The sequence below is a fragment of the Urocampus carinirostris genome, chromosome 18 (genome assembly GCF_059441175.1).
Source record: "Urocampus carinirostris isolate Australia breed hairy pipefish chromosome 18, RoL_Ucar_1.0, whole genome shotgun sequence".
NCBI lineage: Eukaryota > Metazoa > Chordata > Actinopteri > Syngnathiformes > Syngnathidae > Urocampus > Urocampus carinirostris.
In genome coordinates, this window is record NC_142366.1 from 18129101 (window position 1) to 18149162 (window position 20062).

Genomic DNA, 20062 nt, shown 5'->3' on the forward strand with positions numbered 1-20062 from the left:
ATGATTCCTAGTAGATGACGTATAATGATAGCGACTAAAAATGGGGTTGAGGTCCAATGGTGTCCTCCTGGACAAATTAGTGGGTTCGTTCGTCGATATGTTCATTTGACAATAATTTGTTTCTATATATTTTCTACAATCTGATTAATTCTAATAATGGCGTACATGCAAGTTTTAAAACTCCTGCATCATCATTTGAAGCCAAATTCGGCGCAGACGTGCAGGTTGACAGCACTCAGGGCACAGTCAGCATTATGCTCTTTGCTGCAACCACAGAGACATTTTACACTCGATTTGAGGGTAAGAAATAAAAGCGAGGAGCGAGACCGCGGACAGAAAGCGGTGTACAAATATCAAAGTGGGAGCCCAAAGCCATCAGCTGCACGCAAAGGTAAATATGAGAAACTAACTTGGAAGTTACTATGTTAATAAAATCAGTGACGTGCCGTGCAGGACAGTAAGATTTACAAAATAATGAACCTAAATCTTAATCATCATTTGACTGGATGAGCATGAAAGCAATATATAAACTAGTATTGAAATAAAAAAGGTTTTATTGTCTTATGAATTAAATAAATGTGCTTTTCCTTATGAATATAAGCATCAATCAATTATTATTAAAAAAATAGTCCATGCAATGAGAAAAACTATTACAGTGTGGCTTGACTTGCTGTTAGCTTGCTAACACTCTCAGTAATTCCACTGTTTCGGGCCGAGGTGTAAGACAAATCAGAATAATTGGTCTCATTAACGCCCTCTGCCAAGAGGCAAGGTAATTACATGCCTCAATATGTAGACCAGGGGTGTCAAACTCAATTATGCAGAGGGCCAGAACTCAAACCAAACCTTTGGTCGCGGGCCGAACAGGATAAATATTTATTGAATAAACTCCTTTTTAAAAAAAAAATATATATATATACATATGAATTTAAAACAGTCAGGAATATTATTCCAGAAAAAAACAAACTTAAACATGAAATTAATTAAAAATTGTTGCTCTCCATAAAAATATCTCCTGTCAAAACTATAAAAATGAAAATATGAAAAAACGGAAAATATAAATGAAATTTGTGCTTTTCACTTTGGGAATTTGCTTTAGTGAAAAACATCTTCATATTCTTCCTTAACTCTTCAACTTTCTGTATCTTTTCTCTGGATTCTAGGTTTTTCAGCTTACTCTGAAGTTTTGTCTTGTAGTGCCGGTTTACATTAAATTCCTTAATTACGGCCACAAAATCTCTACAAATAAGACACACCGGCAATGTCAGATAACATAATTTTCTCGGCCATTGTGGTTTTTAGTATCCGAGTATAATTTGAAAGTTATCAGGGTTTCATAGACCCGGGCCATTAGAGTAGATGTATATAAAAGGATTTCACGGCCCGGATAGAATTGTATGCTGGGCCGGATGTGACCCGCTGGCCGTGAGTTTGACACCTGTGATGTAGATGCTCAACACAGTATTCATTTATACGCTGCTGCTTTTGAATAAAAGTGTCAATCGGTAACCCTCATATGACTAAAACTCGATGAAACAACAGGAAAACAATTTCTTTATGGCTTGCAAATAACTATCGCTAATTATGTTGATTGGGGTTGAGGTTTGTGTCAAATCAGACACCTTGGTCTCACTACCGCCCTCTGCCATGAAGCAAGAGAATTGCATCCCCCTCTGTACAGATACTCAGCACAGTATTAGTTTATACGCTTCTCCATTGAATAATAGTGTCAATAGATGGGTAACTCATGTGAATAAAACCCCATGAAACGATAAAACAAGAACTGGATGGCTTAAATTGCTGTTAACTTGCAAATACTATTGCTAATTATGTTGTTTGGGGCTGAGTTGAGCGCCAAATAAGAATCCTTGGTCTCACTACCGCCCTCTGCCATGAGGCAAGAGAATTGCATCCTTCACTTTGCATCTGCAGATTTTCAGCACAATAATGCATTATATACTAATTGTATTACATTTCACATTATAAGGTGAAAACACAGTGATTTCGAAAGATAAAATCCCAAAATTGTGAAGTTAAATGAGAAATAACTTTAACACGTTTATATTTCCTCGATCACATTTGAGGCAGAACCTTACCTGCCTTTTCTGACTGCACGTCACTGTTAAACTCAAGTTTCCCCATTCTAATAGTGAATTTGTTAAAAATGACAGTGAAAGAAGTTGGACGGGATTTCACCTATTTGATTGTCGTACTCGTCGGGCTCGGGGTAACAGGTAATAAAACTATTGTAAATGCAAGTCGCTTATCATTTATTTTAGTCAAATTTAATTGTACCTACCCGTTTCAGGTGGACTTCTTTATGTGGTATTCCAGGAGCTCTTTTCTTCCTCCAGTCCGAATAAAGTATACGGGAAAGCCTTTAATAAAGTCAAATCAGACCCCGAGGTAAGAAAAATGTGCCTATTATCGACTTATATAATACCATGTATGTTTATTTATATATGAGGACTTTATGAACACCAAACAGGTCATTGGAGCATTTGGTGAACCAATAAAGTGTTATGGTGAGACCACTCGTCGAGGACGAAGACAACAAATCAGGTCGGAACAATGACAGCAGGATTTAAAGTGTTTTTTTTTTCCTGGTATCACAGATTCATGGTAGTTGTCGGGATTTTTTTTAGCCTTAATTTTGAAAATCGTTAGGATTGAAATGAATCATTCTCTCCTGCAATCACTAAACGAATTTGCCTCTAGGTGTTGCTGGTGCTCCACCATAAAACTTTTTTTGTCTAAAGGATGCTAGAATTTCCTACACTGATAAAAAAAATAAATGATGTTATTACTTTTAAGTTCTTTGAGTTCTGATATGAATTACTAATCCCATGAAAATGGAATCAAGGAACCTGGCCGTTTAAGATAACACATAGTTTATTAACACAGAGAATTGATAGAAAAAAAAGAGGAGAGGGAAGGCGCCAGACATTATGGGACTTTTCGACCGCTGACAGTCTGGAAGTTACTAGCACAAAAAGAAAGTTTCCCGCTATAATGCTGGTCGATTTAGGGGGATTGCCTTGTACAGAAAAAAATGCTTATTCCCAAGAAACAGCGAACACTGTGTTTAATCTGAAACCGTCCTTTTACTTTTGTTGCGGAAAGATTTGCTCTCGTGCTCCGGATGGCCGCAGTGTAGGCACGCATGGCCGCGCAACGTGCCTGTCTGGCAACGAGTCAGGTAGCCAGCCAGGTAGCAGAAATAAGAGCGAGCTATGGATCAGCTCCTCTTTTTATATGGACCAGGGAAGCTTGACCAGATCATGCTTCTTTGAGTGTGGCCTCAAATATTTGAGACCACCAGGATCGGATGATGGTGTTTGAAATTGCTAAACTTGTTAGCAAGCCAAAGAAGTGAGAAATCTGCGTAATGTTCTGGTACATGGTGAATCGGTACGTTCGGGAACTGTCCAGAAGGAGACACCGATGTTCCCTCCATTCCAAAGCGAGTTATTTGAACAAAAAAGCTGGAAGTCAGTTTTGTGCTGGGTTTATTTGCTCTATATAGTAGACACAGCATTCCCAAATAAAATTAAACCGCATCATGATCACGTCACCACATGCTTAATCTGGCAAATTGTTTAACAACATGACAATATCCTCTTGAATTTAATCAGCATTACATTCATACATATCTATTTGTGATTCAGGGATTTTTATGCAGTTCCTTCTATTTCCAATGTTTTTATTTTCATATCAGAAAATGCATAACAGTTTGCTCATCTCTTGTAGTCATATGGAGTATCTAAAGGACGGTCAGAAGCACATGAGACTCAAGTTTTACATTGAGGGAGCCGAACCCGGGCTTAAAGGCACAGTACACTCTGAGTCTAAAGAGGTTTGTGTTACTCTTTTGGCAGGCAATACACTTGAATAATGCACAAAAGTTCATTCATTTTTTAAGATAAATATTTTTATGTAGTATACTATTTGTATTGGTGTATTGCAGCACTAATTGCATTTCGATTTTGTCAGTTACAGAACTATATCTTTTCTCTGACAGAATCCTGAATCTGGAAAATATGAGTTCCGCTACATATTCGTGGACATGGACACCTACCCTAAACGGACCATTATTGTGGAAGATAACCGATAAAGAACAACAGCAAACAAATAAATAGGAGGATTTGTGAACATATTGAATACTTGATATTTTTTGATGTGTTTAGGTGAATATATGAAATGTAGCATTACATCTGTGATGGAAAATTAACAGGAAAGCAATTTAAATGTAGGCTACAGTGATGCATTATGGTATTCCCTCACCATATCACATTTCCAGTTTCACGCCCTCTGTGCATTGCAGATTTTTCCTAGTAAATAGTTCTGCGGAGTCTTGTGTACATCGCAGAATTTCGGCATCCCTTTGAGAGCGCCAGTACACTCAAACCAATACGAGTACTGACTTCTGTTTCCTGTGCTTTGATTGGAACAATCCAAATGAAGTGTTTACATCTCTAGGGGAAAACACAAATAACATGTGTATGTGCATGCCATTCATAGGCAATCAGGGGGCAAGCACATCAGACATCATTACGAAAATTTCTGCAATTAAGATTTTTCATTAAATAAAGTTTTATATTATTCATGTCACTCGCCAAATTCCACAAAGTACTGTCATTCTTTCCTCTGCGCTCCAGAAGTGAGCCCCATTTCTGCATCTTGTCTGTTTACATGGGGTCCTGTACGTGACCAGCATAGACTTACACTAAATATGGATGAATACAACTGTTGCATCCACTATATACATATATATTTTTTGGGTGATGTCGAAAAATATCCAAACATTGTTAGATTTTGTATTGTGCACATTTTCCGAGTACAGGACATTATTGAAGTGCTTCTTTCCGTCACTACTGGCGTGTGGTGGCGCTCTGAGAGCATCCACTCCGAAGAAGAAATCCGCTTCCTTTCCCTAATTTGTGTGTAAACCTTCTATACTGTATCTCCAGCGCGCTAAGCAATTTGACATTTTTATTGTTTAACATCTCGTGCATCCATTCAATATGGTTGGTATAAAGAAGAGGCAAGCCGTTTTATATGAAATGAAAGTGGAAAAAGAAAGCTCGATGTCGTTGAGATAATGGTTGGATCGCTTTTTTTTTTCCATCCACTTTTTACCATGGAGGAGGAAGTCGCCTAACTCTTCAAGCTCATCTTCCAAAAGTAAGTTAAACTTAACTATTTATCTTTATAGAGCATATGATTTTATAAAATGTTTATTTTTTAGTACAAAACAATACAGGTTACTTTTGCGTACTGTACCCAAACATACTTGGATAAACTTTAAACATAGAAAATATGGCACTGAAGCAACTTGCGAACAAATTCAACTTACGAACGATCGATTAACATATCACATTTTTACATTTAAGAACAACATCTGCTCTTTTTGCAACAATATTAAAGTCACTGACCACATGTTCTTCATACAAAAGCTCTTGCAAAATCCATCTTACCTGAAAATGTTCCAGTGTTTGAATTCTAACAATTACAACCTGGTAACGACACAGTAACAACGTATTAATGAGTTATTTTAGAAATGTATGGTAGCCCCTTGCGTCACTCAGTTTAATAATAGCTAAACATTTCACGACGCCCCTATAAATCTTAAAATATGATAAACTATCCCAATGCACGAATTATTTCTTAATATAATTAAGGATCCTTCAAGAGGACAGTCAGTGTGGATCAAGGACCCAAGAAAGAAAGGGACAATAATTTCAAGGCTTTGCCAGAAAACACGCCAAAAGTTCAGAGTACCCAGTGTAACCAACAGAGGGCGCTCCCACTTTTCCGAACCACCTGGAACGATGAACCAAGTTTGGAAGAGCTATTGTCAGCCACATAAACTGGACTTAAAAAACAGATTTCGTAAGAAAACATTAAGTTCAGCGTTTCTTTAAGTGTTGGTATAGCAGAAAGAGAAAAAAAAACGGTTATTTTGTTTTGAGCTTTATTCATGCAGTGAAATGTTCATTTAACCTTGCATTCATTTTGAAGACAGGGGGTTTGTGGTTGATTATTGTCTGTATATATCGTTTTATTGTGAAAAGACCAACCTGAAAATGGAAGTTAGTGTGTGCCGTGTTGGGAATGGACCTGGGGTGAATTAAAAGCAGAATTATCGTTGTTCTTATTTTGTTTTTCTTTTTGTTTTGCTTAATTGAATATTCGCATACACATTACCATACAATCATCTTACCACAGTTTTGTGTAAACAGTACATTCAATCTGTACAACAAACCAAAATACCAATAAATAAATGAACAAAACTGTAGAAAAATAATTACATAAAAATTCCAAAATGTTTGTGAATATTATTTGTCTTAATGGCCTTCTGGTTCTGGGAAAGCTTTGTGGATAGCATGTTTCATTTCACTTTACATTGGAAGGTAATTAAATGCAAACACGTAATGAGTTGCTCCACAGTCCACATCATGAATCTTTTAAACCCAACAACACGACACTCCATACGTTGTTCTTAATGAAAAATGGTTCAGAGACTATTATTTTTTGGACTATTTTACAGGCTTGAGACATTGTGCTGTCATGCACTTTCTGGACAAATTTCTACATTATCTTTGATTGATGTTCACTATGTTTTGCGTACTGTACCCAAATGCTAAATCTATTGCACCCTGGTCATCCTGGAAGAGGGATTACCACTTGTCAGGCCCCTTCTCAAGGTTTGCCATTTTCCTGATGCTGAGGTTTTTGAGTTTCTCCTTGCCCGCATGTTGGTTTAAGATCAGGGCATGGTGTAATTGTAACCCGTACAGTCCCTTGACGCATTTTGTGATTACGGGCTATACAAATAAAAATTACTTGGTTTGACTGGTTCAAGCTTTCTTTTGATATGTCCTATGTCAAGTCGAGTCAAGTCATGTTTATTTGTACAGCCCTTAAACACAAAAAGTCTCAAAGGGCTGCACAGTTCAAAGACTATTGCAAACTACAGACTATTATGACACCATCCCCTGATCTAAAACCTACATGAAGACAAATAATGCACAGAAATTTTCAACATTAAATATAGGTCATTCATGTTCTATAGAATAGAAGTGTGTTTTAAGCTTAGATTTAAACATTTTCACTGAGGTTGCAGATCGAATCTCAGGGAGAAGAGCATTCCACAGCACCAGGGCCCGAATGAAGAACGCTCTCAAACCTGCGGATCTCTTCTTGGCTCTTGGGTTCACTAGTAGATCAGCATTTTTGGAGGGAAGGCTCCGGACCGGAACATAGGCGGAAATTAAATCTGAAAGATATGAGGGAGCAAGTCCTTGCGTGATTTTGTATACTACCAACAGAACCTTAAAATCACATCTTAGGTTAACAGGGAGCCAATGCAGGTTAGCTAAAATCGGGGTAATGTGATCAAACCTTTCTTGTCTTAGTTAAAAGCCTCACTGCAGCATTTTGTACCAGATGAAAGCTCTTTACTTTGGACTTTGGGAGACCGGAGAGTAATCGAGACAGGAGGAAACAAACTCGTGAATTCTAATCCCCGCATCCGATTGAGACAACATAGGGCGAATATTAGCAATGTTGCGAAAATGGGGAAAAAAGCTGTTCTAGTAATATTCTTAACGTGTGTTTGAAAGGATGGATCGGGGTCAAATATGACACCTACATTTTTGACTGAGTCACTCTGGGTGTTTATATCACATTTGTCAATGTTCAGAGCAGTTTTTGAGAAGTCACGGCATTTAGAACTGGTTTCCAGCCAATCGCAGGGCACACAGGGACGGACAACTCGCTCGCTCATTCTTGCCTAGGGACAATTTGGACCGGTCAATCCACCTGAAATGCATGTCTTTGGAATGTGGGTGGAAACCGGAGTGCCCGGAGGAAACCCACGCAAGCACGGGGAGAACATGCAAACTCTACAGAGAGAGGCTGTGGTGGCTAACCACTGCGCCGCCGTGCTGCCCTTACATGTATACCTATATAGTTATAATTTGATTGCATGTAATCCTTCAAAATGTGTCAAAATGGCAAAAAAATGGATGCCACCCGCACTTGCCATTGTAGAGAAACGTCTGGAATTGAACTTGTCGATAAATAGAATTTCAGGCTTTTTATTGTGGGACTTTTACTCAATGGCAGGTTCAATTACCATGTCCTGATTTTAAGGTTGTTTTTTTTTTACTTTTAATGTTCCCTATTAATATTATTATTTGACGATCTCATTCCAATTTATTTGTAACGATCTTCCATAAAAAGCAGACCAGATTATGAGAACAAATTCCAGTGGTTTTATGGAGAATTTTCCGATTACCCCTGAAGGGAACCCCCGAAACCCCGCCCACTTAATGCTAAGTTAAGTAAAACACGAGATAGTTAATGGTTTATAAATGGAAACCCTTGAGCATTTAAGATAGCATAGAGTTTAAGCTCTGGACTACGTTTATTATGCTCCTGTTTGGAGTCATTTCCAGGCTTTTCTTGGGCGGAATGGTCGGGTGAGAGAGGGCGACTGTTGTGCTTGTGGCCTGCTTCCATAGCCGTGGCTAGTTCCTGGAGCTTCTTTGGTATCATATGAGCCTTCAAGACGCTGGGAATGGCCCACCCCGGTGGCTTCATCAATCCCATGTTGTCCTTTCATGTCATGGCGTCGCACTAAAGTAAGTCAGTCCACTCGAATTGTTCCGATAAAAATATTTTAGTTGGGTTACTAGCCTTAGCTAGTAGCATGTTGTTTCCCAACAGCTGTTTGTGGTTATTACTGTTTCTAGTCACGCAGAATAATATACACAGGGTTGGGTAGGGTTACTTTAACTGGATTACTTCCAATTACTTTTGAATTACTCCAATACCAAATATGAATAAAATTACTAAATTTTGTGCAGGCTTGGGGAGTAACAGAATACATGGAACGGCAAAAATGATGTTGGCAAGCTGTTTGGATTTATTTTCATTTTGTTTCTGTCGCATTTTATGTTAGTTTTGCTCAAAGAGATCAAAGCCAGGAGAAAAAGCTTACCACGTGTTGTGAGTCATCATTTTATTCATATTTAGTTTCTTTGGCTTTTATTAGCATATTTGGTATTGGAGTAATCCAAAAGTAATTGAAAGTTATCCAGTCAAAGTAACCCTACCCAACCCTGAATATACATGAATCTAAAGTTCACTGCTTATGTTCTTTAAACAATCCAAATTTGTTATTTACTCTTTCAATGCCACGCTGTCATTTTTCAATACCGACAGAATCCTTAGTTCTGAGACTATACAAACCAGCAACCTTTTCGATGTGGGGTGCCATTTTCCAAATGTCCTTGTAAATTAGTGTCCCACACTAAGATCAATGACAAGCACAAAATGTATTTTTAATTTCTGAAAGAGTCAAGTCATGTTTATTTATATAGCCCTTGATCACAAAGAGTCTCAAAGGGCTGCACAGACCATAGATTGTTGCAAACTACGGACTAATACGACACCATACCCTGATCTAAAACCTATACAAGGGCAAGGAAAAACTCATGCGGACAGGCGAGGTTCTAAACCTTATTTGGCATTTTATCATATCCATTTTGATAAAGGCGGCGATGGATTTTTGCAATCAATCGGAGGGATTGGCAGACCTCATAATACTCCAGGATTTGCTACGAGCATTTTCAAGAGGTATGTTTATGTATTTCCAAGCAATGTTTCCATAGTGCAGTGGTTAGCACGCAAACTGTCCCTGGTTCGAGACCGTGTGGAAACATTTGTTGGCCTGGAGAGGGATGGATGCCACCAGGCTGTAAATGCCAAAGACCACACAGGAAATGGTGCCCCCATGACCCTAGTTGTTAAGGGATTCACCCCCACACCACAGGTACGAGTCACGTCAAAGACACTCAATGTAGCTATCATTAAGTTAGCTAGTGCTACATTAGCTAATAGAAACATGATAAACAATTTGGACCGCTATCGTTTAGTCTATTTGAGATTCGATGGTACCTTGGATTAAAACAGATTAGCATACACATTTAACATTAGTGTCTTACGTTTGCCGTTATGAAGTACCTCCCTCTGTCAGCGCAGTGATGCTTTTGGGTAGCCCAACCAGCTACTAAGAACTGGTAATCTACCATACTTTAATATACTTAGAGATCAGCATTGGTTTATGGGGAAACTCCTTTTACAATATAGTAGTACAGATTGTGTTAACTGAAGCCCGACAAACTGGAAGATTTGAAAAAATATGACAGGAGGAGAAACTGGGCTGGTAGCCAGCCCTTCTATCTTCAGTTACTCTAAATAGTGCCTTTTGTGCTTTCGGGCAATGTGAGCCACCTCATACGACAGCAGAATACTATAGCTGTTTTAGTATCTGTTGTCTACTGTTTACTGTCTTCGCCCACTGTTTTCTACGGGTTACCACTGTCCTGCATGGTGTCATCACGTGGTTAGGTGCAAAGGGTTTATACCCATAGGTCATATAAAATAAACAACCTTTAATCCTTCATTAGTTTTAATAGCCTAACATGGTATGTTTCTAGCTTTTACCATTGTTTTGTAAACAATCAGATTCAGATCTACTTTATTGTCATTCTAGTACACGTGTATACAGAACGAAATGTCGATAAATCTGACCCGCACAGTTTCCTCGAATGTACAGATATAATTAAAAGTCTAACATTGCAAAGTTTCTTAAATACCTCTAAGAAAAACGGATTTTTGTGATGGCATGTATTTCAAGCTGAATTTTTACTTCTGTGCTTTTTCTTTTTTAGTATTTTGATGCCTTTAAAATCCTAACAATGCTTTCCATAAACACAAGGCCACTTTCCTTGCAGAATATTATTTTATTGCACTGAACTTATGCATGAACGATTGCAGATTACGACGTTTCTGGTGACGTGATCACACAATTTCGGTAGTTATGGCACCGTCCACACACTATATACGCGCCACATGACGCAACATGAGGAAGTGGGGTCCTACTCGATGTGTGGACAGAGATCTGATTAAAGTCACTCTTGACATTTAATGGTGATTTATTATACTAAAATAAATCCCAGAGGCTTGATACATACTAATGACCTGCGCCAAACCCTTGATAGTTTTATTTTTCGATTTGGAAAAAAAAAAAACTTTTACGTTAAGGCACTGAGAGATCATGCTTCAAAAAGCAGTGTTTTTTTTCTTTTCATTTCTACAATGCTCTACAAATGTGCGATAAGTTCCTGAATGATTGTCTATCAACCCGTATTTTGTAGGTTGTCCTAAATCTGGAACTATTTATTTTCCTTTGTCCTTGATGTGGCCGAAATACACTTTTTTTCTAGGGCTGCAACCAACGTTTATTTCCAAGTTATATCCTACATTTTTGAATCATTTGAAATTGTGTACCCCGTATAACAATTTTATTCCGAGATTTTTTTTTCTTTTTCCTTTTAAATTTTTTTTTTTTTAAAGATTGATTTTTGCCTGTTTTGGTTCTAATCCAGATTGTATCGCTGACTGGTATCAGATGACGTCATCGTAGATGGCTTATGAACATAAAGTCTGCGAAATCCTGCACTTTTATGTCCAATAAAAAACACTACATTTACTACAATCGGAGAAAAACTAAGAAAGACGCTCAGTTTTTATTCTCCCTATCCATGCTGTATTGCTACCGCTCGAGACAGAGACACTATGGTGCATGAGCGACTCTCACCAGAGGTTATGTTCATGTAGAGATGCCTCACTCTGTTAGGATAAAAACGATTCTGGCGACATTGGTCAACAATGGAATTCATTTTCTATTATTTTTATGATCATTTTTGTCAACAATTTCGACTATTCATTGCAGCCTGACTTTTCACTGTGATGTTTATTGGTTTTGTCACATGCTGGTCAGGATCAGAACAAAATGTTTTTTTTTAATGATCAAAGCAAGTGGTATCATCATTTAATAGTCATATCAGATTGTTCCTCTATCACAAAATCTGGATCATTTTTTTTCCCAGAAGATTTTCTCATCAAACTCCGATAATGTTTTCAATATTGGTGCTCCTTCAGCAGCAGAACATTCCAGTTTCTGTTGTCTTTCATTTAGCTTAAATTGTAGGATATAGCATTCAGATGCTTTGTGATCAACATAACTTAGTGAGCATTTTATGCAGACCATGGTTAACCAATAATATAAGGACTTCGATTTAAGATTGGTTTTGCCAACCTGAACCAGCTTGAGGAAAGAGAATTGACTAAATTCTAAATGCATTGAGCCCCAAAACATCCATTTTTTGCACGGGTTATCCCCAGTAGGGTCGTGGGGGTGCTGGAGCCGATTCCAGCTAACCTTGGGCAGCGGACACCCTGAACTGGTTACCAGCCAGTCTCAGGGCACACGGGGACAAAAACTCGCTAGTTCATTCACACCTATGTGAAGACACCTAGACTGTTTAAATCTAGGCTTAAAACACACTTCTGTTCTATAGTTTATGAATGACCTATATTCCATGTTGACACTATTTGTTATTGCAACATCCGTTGCAGCCTGGTCATCCTGGAAGGGGGATTACCTCATGTGTGGTCCCTTCTCAAGGTTTCTTCATTTTCCTCATGTTGAGGATTTTGAGTTTTTCCCTGCCCTCATGTAGGTTTTAGATCATGGATAGGTGTAATTATAGTCTGAGTTTGCAATAATCTGTGGTCTGTGCTGCCCTTTGAGACTCACAAATAAACATGACTTGACAAACATGACAACATGCAAACTCTGCACAGGAAGGCTGGTAGCTGGATTTGATCCCATGAACTCAGAACAGTGCCGCGGACGCGCTAACCACTCGTCCGCCTTGCCGCCCTAGCCCAAAAACAAACACCAGCTATATGCATGTGAATTTTCTGATGATAGCAGGTCAGATCATTTTGTTACTGTACAATACAATGTGTGAATTTCCATATGGGGATGAAAAAAGTATCTATCTGCTCTAACTGTTGTATCTTTATCATATCTGAAGTGAAAGAGTTGTATCAGACCCGCTATAGTCAAAACATATCAAACTATTTCATAGTATCTTGCCTCAAAATAAAAAATTGTTGAATTTGCACTCAAGCTCCAATCATTTACTTGATGTAAAAGCAAGTTTAAGATTCTATGTCAATGATAGAAGATCAAAACAAACGATTGCGTGCCACATTGAAATATGGGTGATGTTTGTTAATTGTGCGAATACGTTGTATTTATTTCGTATGAGATTCCCTCCAAATGAGGTTACTGGTTCTTTTTTTTTTTGTAAAACTGAAAAACTACACTGTCACTTATTTGTTTTCCTTCTAGAAACCGACTACCTTGTTTGCCAACTATCAAAGTTGCTGGCCAGTGATTAAAGCCGCACCAAAATGGAACTATACTGGTATATGTAAGTAGAATTGCTCAGATAAACACAATTAATTGCTTTGCACAACTAACAATGTAGTCCCCCCCCTCTTCTATTCGGCAGAGTTGTCATAGTGTTCATCATCATCAAGATTTTCTTCTATGTGTGCTGGTACCGCTCCAGACAGAGGCAGCTTGCCGCGTACTTGAGCAACCCCCGCAACGCCCAAATAGTCATCGTCGGAGGGAGGGCATATCTCCATCAAATGTGCGAAAGACAAAGCGTGAGTTCCAAATCCAGCCGACTTCACCTGTATCAAGAGTTTGTGCCCCAAAGTTTTTTTTATTTATCGATGTCAGGAAAAAATGACTAGAGGTTGACTGATTATCTGGCGGGCCATTTATCTGCATCAATATTTGGGAATTTGACGAATATCGGTACAGACGCTCCCCTACTTACGAATATTCGAGTTACGATTAACAATATAAACAAACATTTTTTACGGGATGTCGGACATTGCTGTAAGTTAGATTTTGTATTGTGTGCACCTTTATTCGATAAATATTGTAGTGCTTCTTTCTGCCGCGTGGTGCTCTGAGAGGTCACCCAGCATCCACCACGAAGAAATCCTAGTTCGTGTGTAAATATACTACGTGTACTGTATCTCTAGTGCTCTAAGAACTTTGACGTGTTATTTAATATCTCGTGCATCCATTCGCTATGGTTCGTGTAAGGAAAAGACGAGCCGTTTCTCTTGAAACGAAAGTAGAATAAGAAAGATTGATGCGGTTGAGTATATGGTTGGATCGCTTTTTTCCGTCCACTTTTTACCACGGATGAGGAAGTCGCCAAACACTTCCAAAAGTAAGTTAAACTTCACTTTATTTATCTTTATAGAGCATATTATTTAGTGAAATGTTTATTTTTTTATTACAAAACGATACAGGTTACTTATGCAAGCCTTAAACATACAAAATATAGCAACTTACGAACAAATTCAACTTACCAACGATCGTCCGGAACTTCCTTCGTGATCTTCGTAAGTAGGGCAGCGTCTGTATCAGTATTCATTTTCATTAGACTGGCAGATTAAATATATGTAAACCTCAGTTATTTAAGCTCAGATTCAGCCCAACCTCGCTCTCCCTCACTCCAGCTAATCTCTTCCCAACCCGCACCTTCTGATTGTATAAGCAACCTTGTGCGGAGCCATTGAAGCATTACTAATAACGTTCGAGCTGCAGCTATGCTAATTTGTCCCGACGTGCCTGTGAAACTAGGCTGCTGATATTATTGGGTTTTTTAAAAGTCAGTGGTAGAATAGCACGTTTGTGATTAAAAGATAAAAAGTGTAGTTAATTTGTTTAAGAGAGGCACGTTTAGGTAGAGACTGCTATATAGGCTCTTATCACAACATTAGTTGGTCATTCAAGCACACTAAAGGCAAAGGCTGAGTGATTGGCTGTTACCGTAACATTAGTTTGTCAATCTGGCTCTAAGAGGAGCGCCCACTCTTAACTTCGCCGGCTCCGTTAAAATCTTGATGTACTTTTTGTTAATCCAAGTCATTTGGTACCATGACATTTTTATTTATTCATATTTTTTTGTAAAAAGAAAAAAAAATCCCTGTATAGTATATTACAATATGTATCTGATTGTGACAACCGTATTGTCATGTTTGGCAATACACATCTCTATCATATTTACTAATAAATCTGATTCTGCTCATTTGTATAGTACAATCATTTTACTCCATCGCAACAAGCTTGTCAAGTTTAAACACGTGTGCCCTGAAGTAAAGTTTTAAAAGGTTATTTGGTATTAAAACAAAGAAAAAAAAGAACAGGTTGTAGAATGTTTGGTTTAAAACCAGCCCAGCAGTCACTAGAATTTTGTGAAGGATTGACCGATGTGGGATTTTCAGAACCGATACGATCAATACTATTAGTAAGAGGCCGATAACCGATATTTGGAGCTGATATTCATTTGCTGTAAAGGCTTAAAATTTGTATAAATACTTAATAATGCAAAGAAAAAGAAAGAATATTTGTTAAGGATTCAATTGAAACTGTAAGTCTTTGAAACCTTCTACAGTTGATTAATTCTAATATCGACACAACTAGCTTGACTAATCCTTTACGTAAACCAAGATAAAACTAGGCTTAGAGCTACACAAACACTCATATAGCTCCCTCATTTTTATAATAAACAGAAATCTAAATACAACCAACATGTCATAAAGAGACTGTGTGTAATATTTAGTGGTACAAAATAACGTACATTCAGTAAAAAATACAGTGATATGAATACTAGGCAAAAACACATGAACTATCATACCAATGTTTGTTTTTATATAAAATAATGGGTTGAGAAATTTTTATTATTTTTGACACCGTGGAATCCCCGCTTAGGTCCCCCGCCATGTTTGCCTGGCAGGGTGCCGTCTTTCTGTGTATCCCTGGCCCTTGCTTGTACCTGACAACACAGGGCCATCTAGTGGTCAAATACTACGCATTGGGGCTTTGAATTAACTCAAACAAAAGGTGCATCAAAGCTTGCAAATGAAAGTGTGGGCACTTCTATTTTACAGCAAGATTGACAAACGTTATGGTAACAGCTAATCACACAGCCTTCCACATTAGCATGGTTTCTATGCTCTCTCTATCTCAAGCACAAACACACGCTTTATTGATGAACTAATGTAACAGCTCATATATCAGTCTCCACTTGAACATGCTTCTCTAAAACAAATAAAGGCACTTGTTTTTCTAATCTCTTAATCACTCACGTATGCTTTTCTACCATGGATACTTTTTTAGAAACTACTATTAGCAGTCTTGACTCAAAGGCATGTATGAACTCGGGAGTTAGCGGAGTGGCCTTCATTTACTCTGCTCTTATGTTGTTCTTCTTGCTTCAGTGGCGCCGCCATCCGGTCTTTTATCCAATTAGGCAGGGCAGGGTGGGTAGCGTGTGAGAAGTAAAGAAGGAGATGGGGAGAGAAAGGCTTGGCTGTATCTGAGCCTAAATAATGAACCTGTCAAATAAACAAAAATGTTAATACCAATATCCACATTCCCAAATATCGGTACCTATAATCGGTCGACCTCTAGATTTTGTTTAACATACTGAAGTAAGACTTGCAATTGACTTTTCACTTTCTCTCTCATTCTATCTACAGCAAACCTCCCTCTGGCCAAGCTGGTATGGCGTACCGGATGACTTGTCACAAGAAGAGCCCTCCACGGCGCTGCCACCTGCTGGATCCTTCTCCCGCCTGGACATGCCACCGCCATATGATGCTGTCTCTGGAGGTAGCGTCCCATTCAGTATTACAGATTTAAGCCTTCCTGCTCTTTTTGAAGCTTTTACTTAAAGAAAAATCAATTTCATGTATATATAACGCTTAAATTAGTTTTACACTGTTTTCTGAAATAATAACAAAATAATTAAAAAAGTATAAATAACAACACTTAATCTTGTTCACGGCCATACCACCCAGCCGTCGTGCCGCTATATATATATATATATATATATATATATATATATATAAAATTATTGTTTGTAAATTATTTTAGAATAGTTTATGAGAATCAGGTGACAAGCTAGAGCGGGATCAATCCATTGGCCGGATCTCTCACAAAAAAGAGAAGAAGAAACAATGATAAGTGGATAATTTATATAAAAAAAAAGATATATCGAGAAACAACCCTGGGTTGAACCCCGAACGTAATGATTGACATTTTAGGTGGGCTCAGAGTTAAGATCTTACCTTTTAGTAGCTAGTGACGCTGGCATGGATCTTAGCATTAGTCAACGACATCATGTGCTTTTTACCTCCTTTATTGATAACATCGGTCTAATGGATAGCTGATTTGCAATACACTCCATAGCCGCGTTTATACAATTGCTCTGTTGATGAAATTTACTCTCATATAGAACGCTACCATGGAATATTCCCGGCTTGCCTTTCCCAATTTTGGTTTTGCTTGAGTTTTCGCGCTACGTTCAAATATCTTTTCTGTTTATATTGCGAACAGCTCACATATTAGGACAGCCTGCAGGAAAATAGGAGTTGCACAAGTAAATTTCTTGCTTAGCTATGGTAGGCAGCACAATTTGTCTGTTCACAAGATTCGTCTCTTTGCTATCTATTGACTCTTGTGTCTTGTTTTCATCATAATCCGCTTTGGCTCTCCAGAGGAGGATCTGAAGCCTCCCCCGTACAGCGAGTGCGCCCACGACGAGGAAACCGATGCACCTCGGCCTTCTAACCTAACACCTCTCATCCCCGAAGGCGGGGACTCCAACGAGGCGCCGCCCCCTTATACGCTTTCACCCCAAGGCCTCGAGAATCACTCGCAGTCACCCTCTGCCAGCGCGCCGGTTTAGTCGGATACCGTTTTGCCTTTTTTTTTTTTTGCCAAAAACTGCCTTCCGAAAGACAAACCTCAGCTTTGCTCTTAGTTGAACCGCAAAGAACACAAGTTTTTTTTTTCTTCTGCTGGTTTTTGGTTACTTTTTGGGGGTGGGCTCACAACGGATGACATCAAAACAAGCCGATGTGCCTCAAAATTTGCCCCGTAGCAACCGCGAGCTGTTGAGATTCCAGCAGAGTGGAGACGCATCTAAAGGAAGACTGTTCCTGTCCTCAAGTGTAGCCCGAGTGTAGCAAATTTCACCTACCAAGCTTGAGGAAAATTAGCTTTCAGTACAGTTTTTTAATAACTGTAGTTAAAAGCATGACAGCAAAACAAATCCATTGAAAATAACCTATTATATATCTAGCAAAATTCTAGGACAGGGATTTCAAATTCAACCTTGATCTGGGGCTGGATCCAGATTTACAGTTCCGAGGTGGACACGATCTCTTAAAACAATGTTCACTCCCAATTTTTGGCTTTGTATTTCAGTATTGAGTTTTGTCATTCTGCCTACAATACCATCCTACCCTACCAATTATAGTGACGGATGACAAGGGATCTTGACTAAACGCAACATTTATTCAGAAACCGTTAGCCATTTGGAATTCATTGTGTTATATAGTTTATTTCACCAGTTGATTGAATTCGATTTTACACCTGAACTTACTCATCACGCAATACAAAGTCAACACTCCCCTCTAGCGGCCAGAGAGGGCATTTGGTTAGCATTCATTAAAAAAAAAAAAAGTATAACTTTTGATAGAAATGACCTAAAGACTCGCTTCTTGTTTTAGGCTGGATACAATCATCTTTGACGTGCCCTGTTCCAAGAGGTTGTATGACATATTTGTGTAAGCAGTAAGTCCTATCTACAACCATAGACTTCAAAAAGCATCATTGAGTCTGCAATGAATGATTTCATTATTGTAAAACCAGAATCACTGGTGAAATCATGAGAACTCGCTGTCTAGAACAAGGGTAACTTTTTGTTACAGATAGACACAAAAGGGCTATCGGTTTGATATGCAACATATAATTTTATTACTATGTTGTTACTACGTTATTACCATGTTGTAATTATTAGGAGTTGAGCTAAAATAGGCCCAGTCAACCACTTAAATATCATGGGAAATCACAATGACTCATCAATGATGAGCTGCTTTTAGTCCCTGGAGTTCTGTGCGGGCACCACGTTGGAGACCCGGTCTAGCAGTTCCTCACGCGCATTTAAAGTGCTTTTGCATTGTTTCCCCTGCAGGGGGCGCTTGCGTGCAGCAACTTAAACCAATAAGTTGCAGCTAGAAAACGGACCTAATACGTTTATTATTGGCTGTGTAGCTGATTTTTGACCTTCCTTACAGGAACTAAATGGGATCTTCAGTATATTTAAAAAAAAAAATTGAAGTTCTGTGCTAACAGGAACCCAAAGAATAATGCGTGTTTAACGTAGTCGACCCCCTGCAGTAATGGATTTTGTGACTTTGGGCGTTAAGGCTGAAATTGAAATAGATCTTTTTACGTCTCCAAGGGCTTTTTGCTATTTCCCTGATCTCTTTGATGAGATACTTCAAAATGAAACCAACCAAAACTATTTTAGCCGCTACTCATCTGTATATAGGTCAACCACATGTTGGTGAGCTTAATTTCTGCAATGTTTATTATCATGTCATTTGGATTTGGTGTCACTTCATTTAAATGCTTTAAGTTACTCTTACAAATATATTTCGTCGTTTGCTAAACGGTGGAGGAGAATTGAGACGTGTTTTGTGATGACAAATCAATTTTGCAGGACCGATTTATATCAGATCGTCGGTGTTGCGTCCATTTAGTCAACACTGTTCGTTTGAGTTGAGATATCCTCAGGTTATATTACTTTTTGATCTCTTTGTTTTCGATTCTGCATTAAATTTGTTGGTATTACTGTCTGTGCTGTTTTTTTGTAGGTGGCCATTGAAGAACAAGATTAAGATGATGCACTTAACCTGCAGAACAGTTCTTGGTCATCAGTTATATGCATGGGAATTTGACAATGATCCAGTTTTTTTTTCTGGTGACCGTTAAAGAGCAGGTACCATTGACTGTGTGTACTTTTACCTCAAAATTTGCACTTCATAATGGTCTTTTTGGTGGTAACACAGAACCCCTTAAAGGAAAACGTTCAGCCGTTAGAGCTGTCAGAAAATTTTCCATCCAAACGCTAAATTTTAAAAACATAGTCTAGTTGCTGAACACATTTCATCGCAAACGATGGGGAGACACCATTTTGATCTTAGGCATTTAATGTTTTAATTGGTTTATTTTACCACCTGAACCAACTCACCA

The 20062-nt window shown here is 38.4% G+C and overlaps 2 protein-coding genes across 2 annotated transcripts; both read left to right on the plus strand.

Annotated features, from left to right (window-relative positions):
• Positions 1–27: 27 nt before the first annotated feature.
• Positions 28–4154, plus strand: timm21 (translocase of inner mitochondrial membrane 21). Its single transcript, XM_088322291.1, has 6 exons — positions 28–391; positions 2172–2234; positions 2309–2406; positions 2489–2562; positions 3751–3856; positions 4022–4154. Exons 1-6 carry the CDS (start codon positions 157–159, stop codon positions 4112–4114), a joined length of 669 nt encoding a protein of 222 aa, XP_088178417.1. The 5' UTR covers positions 28–156; the 3' UTR covers positions 4115–4154.
• Positions 4155–8316: 4162 nt separating this feature from the next.
• Positions 8317–19665, plus strand: LOC148348546 (uncharacterized). Its single transcript, XM_088322722.1, has 5 exons — positions 8317–8648; positions 13277–13358; positions 13440–13599; positions 16498–16630; positions 17518–19665. Exons 2-5 carry the CDS (start codon positions 13339–13341, stop codon positions 17706–17708), a joined length of 504 nt encoding a protein of 167 aa, XP_088178848.1. The 5' UTR covers positions 8317–8648; positions 13277–13338; the 3' UTR covers positions 17709–19665.
• The last annotated feature ends 397 nt before the right edge of the window (positions 19666–20062 follow it).

Coding starts and splice junctions, on each gene's coding strand:
- timm21 (XM_088322291.1), top strand. CDS start 157: ATGGCGTACATGCAAGTTTTAAAACTCCTGCATCATCATTTGAAGCCA. Junction 2,235..2,308: donor CGTCGGGCTCGGGGTAACAG/GTAATAAAACTA, acceptor TACCCGTTTCAG/GTGGACTTCTTTATGTGGTA. Junction 2,563..3,750: donor GGACGAAGACAACAAATCAG/GTCGGAACAATG, acceptor CATCTCTTGTAG/TCATATGGAGTATCTAAAGG.
- LOC148348546 (XM_088322722.1), top strand. CDS start 13,339: ATGGAACTATACTGGTATAT. Junction 13,359..13,439: donor ATGGAACTATACTGGTATAT/GTAAGTAGAATT, acceptor TCTATTCGGCAG/AGTTGTCATAGTGTTCATCA. Junction 13,600..16,497: donor AAATGTGCGAAAGACAAAGC/GTGAGTTCCAAA, acceptor TTCTATCTACAG/CAAACCTCCCTCTGGCCAAG.